The sequence below is a fragment of the Limanda limanda genome, chromosome 21 (assembly GCF_963576545.1).
Source record: "Limanda limanda chromosome 21, fLimLim1.1, whole genome shotgun sequence".
In the NCBI taxonomy this organism is placed as follows: Eukaryota; Metazoa; Chordata; class Actinopteri; order Pleuronectiformes; family Pleuronectidae; genus Limanda; species Limanda limanda.
The window spans coordinates 17,732,338-17,744,023 of record NC_083656.1 but is presented as its reverse complement, the minus strand read 5'-3'; the positions used below and the strand labels follow the sequence as shown (position 1 = coordinate 17,744,023).

Below are 11,686 nucleotides of genomic sequence, written 5' to 3'. Positions count from 1 at the left end.
CCTTACAGCTCACAGCCGCCCATGCTGTCTTCACCCAAGCGGGCTCTGGGGAGGAAGTGAAGCATGTGCATGTGTGGGTGCTGTCTTGAGGCTGTGGGAGTGTGTGCACGCAAGTGTGTGTGGGAGAAGGGGTGTGTAAGTGTGTGTGCGTGTGTGAGTGTGTGTGTGAAAGTGTGTTACGCCTGCTACCTGACCCTGAGACGAGCGGGAGGGAGGCAGAGAGGGGAGGTGATGAGCAAAAAGAAAACACGAACGAGCTTGAACAGACCCCCCATCCCACACACACACACACACAAACATTCTCCTCCCTCCTGCCTAAAGCCACACCGCCCTCTGACAGTACAACACAAGGAGACAGTCTTAAGCAGATCAGCATGAAACCCCCACTAACACACACACACACACACACACACACATACACACACACACACACACACACACAAACACACACACACATTCCTGCAGAGAAATAAAACCCTCTTTTGCAACCAAAATATCTGAATCATGATTAACAAAAAACATCAGACAATCCAGTCATGAAAGTTTTTGCACATTTTGCACAAAATAGAAAGTGTCCTGCAAGGAGTTTTGAATGAGTTTTGAATGAAGTACTTGTATACACCACTGATGTTGTATGTTTGAATAACATTTTATAAATCTGAGGTGGATCAATTGTGTTTTTACCATGGTTTTTACACAATGCATATATATATATATATATATCAATATAGATATAAATTGAAACGTTGTTATACTGCTGTTAATTAACATTATACTGCCATAATTATTGATCTTGTTTTATTGCTCTTGAAAACCCAACGTAACAACCAAGGGGACCAAGTTGCACAAACAGTCAAATCCTGCTGAGACACTAAAAATCGAATTATTCCTGTGGAATTAGCAGCCCTCACATAAGATTCCTCAAATAATGAGCCGCTCTTAATTACTAACTGCTGACAGTGCATGTGTCAATGAGTCAGTCACTCACCTCAACACCAGCTGGCTGCAGGTAGAAGAAAATCAAGCAAATAATGGTATGTTGACTTTGCAACAGAGGGAACGATGACAGAGGAGGATAATTGATCTGGTTTCATCTCCAGTGGTGTGAAGGGAACAGGTGGTTGACGTTTTTAATCAGGCAGTGGAAACCTTTTACAGGCCCATGAGGTAAGATGACAGTTGAGCAAAAATGTGTGCAGAGCTGAAGAATTTGACCTGGTGCTCATGAAACATTTACTGCATGTCAAAGTCAAAATGCTCTACTGTACCTGAGGATACAGTGTGGAGTCTAAGTGAGCAGTGCCACACCACTGTCATTTTCATTATTCCCATGTAGACTTAAAGATAACTCTTGCTTGGTTACTTCATACAAAACCAAGTCGTCTCTGAGCATTTTTCTCTGATATTCAATAGATGTGCTGAGTAAATACATTCACCATCAAAAAGCTGAACAGATCAGTCTTTTCATATTAACATTATAACCCACCTCTGCAGCTCTGGTCACTTTCAGGTCTGTTCACTGTTGCCCTCAAATTGACAATATTTTGTCGCGGGAAAGATAAACTCCATGAAAATCTGTGAGTGTCAACAGTAATTTATGGGACACACAAAAATGCCATTTCATTGATACCATATGTTGGGAAATGATTGGTAAATCTAAATAAGTTGTTGATCGTGTCTCAAATGTTATTTTTTTTACATTATATGACGTTCCTATATGGTCATTCATTTTTTTTTATGACCAGCAGACATCACTAGCAAGTAAGAGGGATAAAAACCAAGAAGCATTTGCTTCACTTGCAGGTTGGTATGTTGTTGTTAAACCTTCTTCACCACATACACCTCAGCTGCTACTCAAAGGATGTAGAGAATCTAAGTCTCGGTCTGGAATGAAAGAATCCATTAAAAGTAGCAGGGAGGTATGTCTTTCTTTACCATTGCAAGGCTTTTTTCTCTGACTTCCAGGAAATAACTCATGGATCTTGTTGAAAAAACAAACAAACAGACATTCTTCAGGAAGTGATATCTGTGAGTGTCTTCTATGTGGTGCAGCTTGCTTTAATTGAAGGGGACCTCTGGGCTTTTCCAGAGTTAGGCACTCAATTGAGAATTGCCAGTCTAGTTTTGGATTTATTTATCAATTCAAAATCAATATATTTTGCCAGTACTACTTTACCTACACTGTACTTACTTAAACGTTGTTACTAATAAAGGCTGATAACCTATATTGCATTAATCCATGTGGACGTTCAACAAGGGGTCATTAACTAACCTTCAGGCAGAAGAGAAAACAGCGAGGGAATCACCAGTCAGGTGGGAATCCCTTTCCCCAGGCACAGAAGACGACTGAGTTGAGTACATTTGGAGAATTACTCTCCTAAGGGCCCCAGTCCAGCCAGGATCGGCCCTAAGGCTATGAATGAGCCAGGCTTGAATGGAAATGAATTACTGGACTTGCATTGAAACATGACTCTATATTTTGTGCCGATGTTGATCTGTCTCTTTTGGAAGCTGCAAACACAGAATATTCTCTCTTTATGATGGCTTTTAATCTAAACTTTTAATGTCACATTATTTAGATTTCTGTCCAGACAGGAAGTTCTTGCAGCTTTAAATTGTTTGCGATCACTTTGTGCAGAGGAAGATGATCCTGCTGGTCTCAGAACATCTGTTAATATAGGAAGTTTCATTCCAGATGTGCTCTGTCATCTTTGACTACATACTCTCACCTTCTATTAAATTATCATGTTGTGTCAGTCCTGGGAAAAAAAACAGGTGTACTTAAAAAAACTGTCAAATAAGAAAGTCAGTTTCCCTTTTTTTTTTTTTTTTTACACACCAACAATGAAAGAGCTGATTCCAATTGAGCTATTCTTTCAGAGCACTGGTTTCAGTGAGACTTTTTCAGGTTTGAGAGGCGCTACTGGGCTGCACCCTTCACCTTCCTGTAGAGTGGAGCCATGTTCCAGTGAAAGCCACCTGCTGTTGTGAGGTGGAGGCTGTCGGGTGGTGTTCCATCAGTCCCAAAGCAAATCTCTTGGGAATCCATCACCGTAACCAACAAAATATGTAAAACCATAAATCTCAGCTCATGCAAACATACAGTAAGGGTGTACCCGTCATGTTTGAGATACAGTTTTATCTATGGTTACATCTGCCAAGACAATTAGGGGATGTAATCTGACTCGTCCTCCTTGCTATGGGCTAAATACACCGAAAATGCGAGAGCACAGAGCTGCTCCTGTCAGAACATAAAAGCGAACTTGATTCGGGATCAGAAGGTGCAGTGAAAAATACTTTTCCACGAAGCAGCTGGATAATCACCGGCTTTTGCCTGTTAATTGCAGTAATCCCGCTGCCTTCTATCAGATGGTAATTATATAGGTTGATTTGTTGTGTATCTACCCTCTGCTGTAAGAAGTCTGTGTGCATGGCTTGACTTGGCTGCAGATCTGGGACCAGCTAACCTTTACTGGAATCCCGCGAGGAGATAATGACGAGGAGAAGGCTGATTCTGATCTGGAGTCAGGAGTTAGGAGGAGGAGGGGGGTGGGTGGGGGTGGAGGTCTCCTCTCCGTCTTGCTGCGGCTTGTTCGCCAAGGCAGGTTGTCTGCCTGCACATGAAACATGTTTATGGAATTTGATTAATTAAAGGTGTGAGTTGGCAGCAGAATCTTGACATAAAGATTATAACTTTGGCACAAAAACAAGATTACCCACCACCCGACCCTGTATGTGCATCCAAACTGTGACAGCTCACACATGTTGCTGTCTGAATTCACAAAGGTATACAGGGATCGCATATCAAGCATTAATATGTCAAGGATGATGGTTTCTGGGGCGTGGAAATTGAAAAGGCTGATATTTGAGAGACAGACTCAGGAGCACTATGCTTTTAAATGATCTGCATTTCTCTGTATTTAGCACTTTTCTAATCTTGATGACCACCCAGTGTTTCACAGGTCAGATTGAGACATGTGCAGCACCTTTCTCTATGAGATGGGGCAATTTTGGGGGGTTCAGCATCTTGCCCGATGCATGTGGAACTGGGAAGACAGGGATCTAACCGCCGAACTTCTGGTTAGAGGACAACCAGTCTACCCCTTAGCCCAGTCGCCCTTAAATATATTGTACATACAGTATCTCGATTGTTATGTCAAAAAAAGGGAAATCACAAGACGTAGAAGGTCATGGGGTCGCTGTGTTTCAAAACATCAGACTATTGCTTTATAGGCCTGAACCATCTATATAATTTAGTGGACGCAAAATATGCATGACTGCAAATGTGAGAATTTCATATTATTGTAAAGCTGAGAAGTGGCTTGTCCCCACGAATCAGCAATAACACCGTTTGCAATGCATCACACGCTCCTCAATAAGTTGTGTTTACATTGTGATTTGTCACTGGAGTTTTCCAAACCCCAGAGACAGCAGCAGGGTTGCACCTCCACTCTAAGTGAACCTCAGGTAATGAATCAGATTCCACATGTTATCCTATGTCTGGAAGATGGAGTATGTGGCGGCTGCTACTGACTGCTCTGCTGCAGCTTCCCATAGAAGTGAGGCTTTTCTCCATTAATTATGTGGACGCGTCTGCAGACTGGAATATGGATGTGTGGAAACAGCTGGGACAAATGGAAAATGACAAACACACCTTGGAAAGATAATTATTGATTTAGTATATATCACTATATGTTCTGTCATACGAGTCAATACTTATTCGACCTTATTTACTTGACTCAGCATGGACATTTGCAGACACAGTATTTTGTCTCACTGCCTGAATCCCAAAGGCAAATGCAGTGTTTATCTAGAAGTAATAGGTCGCCCTCTTGTGGCTTAACACCTGTAATACAAACAATCAGGTCCATTTAGCAGCTGTTCTGGAGCTTCTGATCACAGGAAAATCCAAATGTCATCTTTTTTACTGCCTGAAAAATATCCACAAACAAATACTAAATATAATTTATATATGTAACATATAATAATTTAAGCCCTAATATAAAACTACCTATAAAAGTAACTCCGGACTCACTCTTACACTGAAAAACTGTTTGGGTATGGGCACTTCCTAGATTCAAAGCACGAGTAGAATCAGAATGATCAACTAATTTAAATAAGAGAATTTTATTAAAAATGCATTGTCATGCTTGTAATAAACCTCATTCAAAAGACTGAAGTGTTTCTGTTTTAAAACTTCACCAGGGACTACTGTACAATAAAGGCATTTATAATAGCTTTTTTAAGACAGAGTGTTCTTAGATTTAGAACTTAAATTAGCAGAAAATAAATCACTGAAGAGCCGGTTAATGACCTCACTCAAACAAAATCATCAACTGATTTGAATCGTAGAACATGTAATTAATTCACTCACAATGAAAACAAACAAATACATTTTTTATTTATTGAATTTTTATTATAAGAAACCATTTCAGCACTGGTCATCACTGCTTCACAGGCGGGCTCAATGCAATAACCTGAGTACAGTTTGGTTCCACTAGATGTCAGTGTGTGGCTAAGTGTCAGTGTTACTTCACTATAGTTAGTCAGCAGAATTAGGCAAAAACTACTGAACTGATTTCCATGACATTTTGTAAAGGGTTAGAAAAGTTTAGTTGTTCATATCAGAATTCAACATTGTGGTGATAATTGAAATTATGTATTAAAAATCCGATGCATGAAAATGTTTTTAATAACTTGCTCAGCTACAGTTTGCATTCATCATTAATGTTTAATATTTCTTTATCTCCATAATGTTCCTCATTAATATGAATTGTGTACAATGATCAATTAAATGATCTTTGGTCACAACCAGTAGACAAATGCACTTTGTGTGTTGGGACACTGCTGTATAGTACGGGGTCATGAGCAAGGAAGGTTGAGAATCCACTTTAACAAGAATACAAATTCAGTAACATTTGGATTTGCTACAGTGTGTGTAAAGTGCAAGATTATCACTATCATCCACCACTCATCACAATAAACCGGAATCAGCCTTACAAACCGGAATCTGTTCAAAAAGCAGTCATTAATGGCACTTGTAGACAATCATCACATTAGGTCTCCACTCAGACGTCTATTCTCCTCGATACACGACAATGTTCTTATCTGTCTCGTGGATCTTGATCTCGTAGAGCAGGTTGGGCAGCAGAGCCTTCACCATGTTGTCCCAAATGTAAACAGCCACGTTCTCAGTGGTGCTGATGGACAGATTACAAAAACAGATAAATCACCAGAAAAAAAACGAGTGCACACATGTAACCTGTAGGAAGCTGCTGATAAAGGAGTGTATTCACCTGACAATGCTGGCAAAGTATGGAACGTCCTTGTCCAGGTTTTTATGGTCCAGTGGAGTCATGATGACGTCCTGCGGGACAAGATCAATCAGTCACGACTCTGTTAAACGTTTCACAGTGACGCTAGTGATAAACTATCAAATGCAGACACAAAAAAACTACACAAACACTAAAAGAAATGAAGGAAAAATAACTAGGTTGTGTATTACAGCAGCCTGGACAGATTGAAAACTACAAAAACAGCTTCTAATCATTTAAGTGTTCAGTCATGTTGCAGATTACTTTAATTCCAAGTAAGAATAATATAAATGTTGTGCCACCTTTTCTATTTTATAACAAGGCCATTTCATAATGACCTTATTTATACAATGTGTTAACAAATCTAAATAGGATTTGCATCACTCCTGTAATTTACTACAAGACAATTATATTATAAAACATCATGATATCTGTCTAGCTGAAGAAGAATAACAAATTCTGGATTTGTGTATTTATTCACTGCAGTTTGGTGTCAGTTTCACAAAGTTTGACACAAACTGAGATGTAACAATGAACAAAAAAGAGCACAAAGTCTTATCTTATCCGCTCTTTAGTCTAGCAAACACACTGTAACTTGGCAATATCCACATGTCATCACTCTGATATAAAGTAACTTAAACTGTCAAAAATCAATCTCTAAATATCAATATTTGGCTAACATACTGGTAGCCTCTCTGGAGTCAGCACGACTATATATTGCCGTATCGACATTTAGTCCCATCCCCAGTTCACACAGAGGACACATTTGGGAACATTCAGTGCTGAACTTGGCTACCTCCATTTGGCCTGAATGGGTTCAGAGTCACAGCAGGTTTGAGGATTTGTCAGGAGCTAATATACACCTCAGGACAGACCTGATTTGTGTGTTTAGTGCAGTCTGGCTGGAACAAGTGAAAATAAGGAAGTAAACTGAGGCGAGGTGAGGAGGCACTTTAGCTTTTTCAGAGACAGTGGACATCCTCTGTAAAAAAAAACTGATGGTTAACATTTTGCTAAAACTTCCATCAAAGCCTGAGGAACCAGACTGCAAAACTTCTGCCTCTTTGGTTTTTAATTGGGGAGCATTTAAGCCTCCGTATACCAGACTTTTCCAAACCCAAAAGACAGCAGCAGGCAACATGTGTACCAATAAGCCTTTCCTTACATTCAGCTGAAGTGACGCTACTGCCGCGCCTGTGATTCGTGGAATGAGCGCGATAGGGACGCCATGAGATCAGCACATGTTTGCAGTCCTTTGTTGTAAGGATAATGGGTTAATGCAACCGAGGGGACGTGCGTGAAGAACAAGTCGAGGGTCTCACTCAGATGATCGACTGCAGTAGGATGGTGTCCCACCACAGGACTGAAAGTTGTCTTTGTTGGTGAAATAACACAGTGTTGTTGAGAAGATCTTACCTCAATGCATCTCTTTAAGTCAGTCAGGTTCATGACCATGCCGGTGACACGATCAATCTGTGGAAGGACACGAGACGAAGGTTAATCATCTGTCTGCCGTTCATGTTTTTATCCGCAAAAAAATATTAGCAAAAATTAGCTGAAAACACTGACTCCTCTTCTCTATGATGGAAACGGATATGACCCAGAGAACCTGATGAGACACTCACCTTTCCCCGCACCGTAACCTCCACTGTGGACAGAAATGAGAGCACTGAGTGTCTGGGAGACATGGAAATAGCAGGCTTACAGTTTTTCACACTATAATGTATGACATAAGAGGGGTGAAGAAATCAAAGGGCCTTAAAAACCTTTGTAGTTGTGTCCATGACCATGAGGGTTGTTGCACTTTCCATAGACTTTTTTATTCTCTTCGTCACTCAGGTGGATGCTGAAACAGAAAAGAGGACATGTCTGTGTAAGAAACTGTCTTTATTTGTGTTTTGGTTAGTCATGAGGACTTTTCTGGGATTTTTCTGGTCGTTTACTTATCCTTTTAATAGTCTCTACTTAAATAAACATCATGAACAGAAAAAGCTCTGTCTCCGGTTACTCAAAATTAATAGTTGGGTTATAATCACAGTTAGAGGCTGAAGAGAAGACTGAAATGATACAGACATACTCCAAGACAGACAATTACAGACAAAGACTGTTATTAAATACAATATGTGTTGAGTGAGCCCCAGTGGGAAATTCAGGTGTTACAGCAGTAAATCATATTATATTTAAACAATTTGGTAAAACATGGTAAAAAATTTTTATAGGAGAGTAGAAAAACAATTAGTATGAAGTGTAATAGTAGTAAAGTAAGTAAATAATACGATAACAAATGTGGTAGTTGTGAATGTAGGTTCATTTTGACTGGTTACAGGAGTAAAGGGCTTTAACACTATAGGATGACAATAAGCTAATATCGACTCTAAACAACACAACAGACTAATATTGTGCTACTGACTCACTCTGTCTCATGTGACTTAACAGGGGTTTTGTTTTTATAATGACAGTCAATTAAGGTTGCTCAATTACCCCCCTCCCCGACAATAGACTGTAGCCTATATTAAGATAAATACAGCCTATTGTTCTGAACTGAAGAACTACCAATTAAAATGTTTACACAAAACAAACGTTCTGCCAGTTTCAACTAATAATACATGGGCATGTATCCACAAGTATTAAGGAAGAAAAAATTGCCAAAACCCAGGTTTGATTTAATTTAACATGCATTTAACTAAGTTCAAATATGGGTTTAATTTAGTTAAACTACATTTGACTAGATGGAAACCAAAGTTAATCTAGTTAAACCTGACTAAATTAAAATCCTGGTTAATGTAGTTAATCCTTGATTTCTTAATTAAAATTAAAGTAAGGTTTTTCTGACTTCTTCCAGTATCAGAACATCAGTGATAGTAATAGAACATGAGTTCACCCGGACAACCCGCTGCTCCACTGTTTACTTGTGTGTGTTTACACTGGCCTGTCCAATATGGCGGACGCGTTGACGTATCACAGCAACAGAGGAAGCCAGCGGTGTCTTTGAATACGAATATTTATGTAAACATGTCTATGAATACATTCACGCGGTTTATAGACCTAAGGATCCAGTAGTAACGCGACACTTCTCTGTGGATCCCGTTACATCGCCAGAAGATCGTGGCTCTCGCGGAATCCCGTTGAATATTCTACATATTTTATTTACTTTTCCCTCGCCTATAAAAACTACTGCAGCGTATATTCAAATGCAAAGCCTCGCCGAGAGATGGCTGCTGCTGCTTTCATTCGGCTCAGAGCACAGTCAGCAATTCCGCCCAGGAGAGGCTGCTCATCCCTCAGTCCGAGCCGAAGCTGGGGGTCGGGGGGCCGGGTTACCTGTGGAGCCGGTGGCAGGCGCTGAAGCTCTGGATGCGGGTGATGTATCCCACACGCTCCGCGGAGCTGTCGCTGGTGACGGATCCGGCCATGGTCAGCAGCAGGAGAGAGGAAGAGAAGGAGGAGAAAGGGCAGAGACTGGGAGCAGATAAAGGCAATCCAGCCCTCCTTATGACTCACTTCAGCGCGTGATTGGCTCGGATCAGGGCGTAAATACAACTCACATGTCCAACATGTCCACCTCAGGCGGAGGGATCTGAAGGGACATTTGAGCCAGCGTTTCTAAATGGCTTCACTTCAAGCTCCTTATTGTCTGTGGTGCAGAACACAGCACAGGAGGCAGGGAAATATACGCCATTAGTTACGTTATCTTTACATTGATGATGTAAAAATGTCCATTGTTTATTCTCACCTAAGTGCAAAAAAGTGGATGCACATGCACCTGTTTTTTCAATCATATAAAAAGCCTGAACACCAGATTTATTAAGAGATTATCAGGGGCGAATCTAGGATATTTTGATATCAGGGGCTATAAAGGGGCCACAATTTGTAAGGGGGGGCTGTTCCTCTCCCTTGGCCCTACCCCTAGATATGAAGTGACCTTTGCTGGAAGTGTTCCTCTACAAACGGAGCAACAAGGTAGAGAGCTAGAAAACCTTCACTTAGGAACTGGTACACCACTAAGTACGTCACCAGCAGCTATCAAATGTTATTGCAGTTACAAACAACATCAACTAACGATTGTCTGTTGTAAAGCATTCAGGAATTTTCGTCTACCCCATCGTTTGTAGGGGAGTCCTGAATATACAATCACATAGAGAAATGGGACAACCACTTCAGGCCATGAGCAAAACAACTACTGATTTCAGAGACCATCTATCGATTAGGAGAGGGCAGTCAGACCTCCATGTTACTGATATGCATTTCCTGGCCACATCCAATTGATTCAAAGCCACACATCACTGAATATATTTTGAAAAATGTTCCTTGTTCAAGCACATTGTGTACTTCAGAAAAGCTTAGAAAATAAAACTTCTTAACAATTATCATATTTTTGGTTAACATTGTTGGTAAGTGACTAGTTTATAAAAAGAAAAAACACAAAAAGTGTCAGTACAGGCCAGGGGCACTTCGGGGCCAATCAGATTTCAGCTGGGTGCCACCTGGCCTGCTCCTGATGGTGATACGACTATTCTGAAACATACAGTGTGTGCATAGAGCATGTGATATCGCTCTTTGTCAGTTTGTGTGACTGTTGTGTGACAGGATTACGCAAATACCACTGAACTGATTGTATTAATAGCTTTGTAGAAGGGTGGGGTTTTGGCCAAGAAAGAACCCATTAACTATTAGGGCAGAACCTTCTTAAACATTGTGAGATAGAGCATGGGCCTGTGTCAACATTGTCTTGATTTATCATCAGCAATGCATGAATGCGTGAGAAGCATTTTAATGTTGAGTTGGTTAAGATGGATCTAAAGTTTGTATAAGGCTTTTATTTTGGTTTACTCTAGAATGCTGCAACATGTTGTACAATATCACCATAAGTTATGTTTGTAAAACTGCAATCTGTATAACACCCAACATCAGGAAATTATGTATTCTCGCCACATCTGGAATCAAGCCTGATACACATCTTACCTTAACCAAAGAGGGTATGTATTCACCCCTGTCAGTTTGTCTGTTGGTTGGTTGGTTGGTTTGTGAGCAAAATGAAACAAAAAAACACTGCTGGGCGGATTACCTCAAAACTTGGTGTCAGGATGTGTCAGGGAAAAATCCCTCCATGCAATATCGCTCTGGATCGGGATCAGGGGGCGGATCCAGGAATTTTCTTATCACTTCCTTTAACTCTGTGAGATAAGCTCTAGTTTTTAATGGTATTCAGTAGAGCACATACCTCCACCAAGGCCTAATAGTCCCCTTTAATCCAATCAAGCTGAAGAAAATGCTTTCTTACAACAAATAAGCCAACCGAGGGGGCTCCTTGGTGGAGGTAAATATGTCTGCTCTCCAAAAGGCTGCTTGTGACATATTATTCATGAGCTCTG

At 40.5% G+C, this 11,686-nt stretch overlaps 1 protein-coding gene across 1 annotated transcript; it reads right to left on the bottom strand.

The window, feature by feature from the left end:
* Positions 1-5,390: 5,390 nt before the first annotated feature.
* On the bottom strand, positions 5,391-9,812 carry pts (6-pyruvoyltetrahydropterin synthase). The gene is made up of 6 exons (XM_061094661.1): positions 9,636-9,812; positions 8,081-8,160; positions 7,940-7,962; positions 7,731-7,787; positions 6,297-6,367; positions 5,391-6,200 (listed from the first exon to the last, which is right to left on the bottom strand). The coding sequence occupies exons 1-6, from the start codon at positions 9,725-9,727 to the stop codon at positions 6,077-6,079; spliced, it is 447 nt and encodes a 148-aa protein (XP_060950644.1). The 5' UTR covers positions 9,728-9,812; the 3' UTR covers positions 5,391-6,076.
* Positions 9,813-11,686: the final 1,874 nt, after the last annotated feature.

Excerpts from the sequence above, each read along its gene's own strand:
- pts (XM_061094661.1), bottom strand. The coding sequence starts at position 9,727 with ATGGCCGGATCCGTCACCAGCGACAGCTCCGCGGAGCGTGTGGGATAC. Across the intron at positions 8,161-9,635 it reads GCCTGCCACCGGCTCCACAG|CATCCACCTGAGTGACGAAG; the intron begins GTAACCCGGCCC and ends TTTCTGTTTCAG. Across the intron at positions 7,963-8,080 it reads TCATGGACACAACTACAAAG|TGGAGGTTACGGTGCGGGGA; the intron begins GTTTTTAAGGCC and ends TTCTGTCCACAG.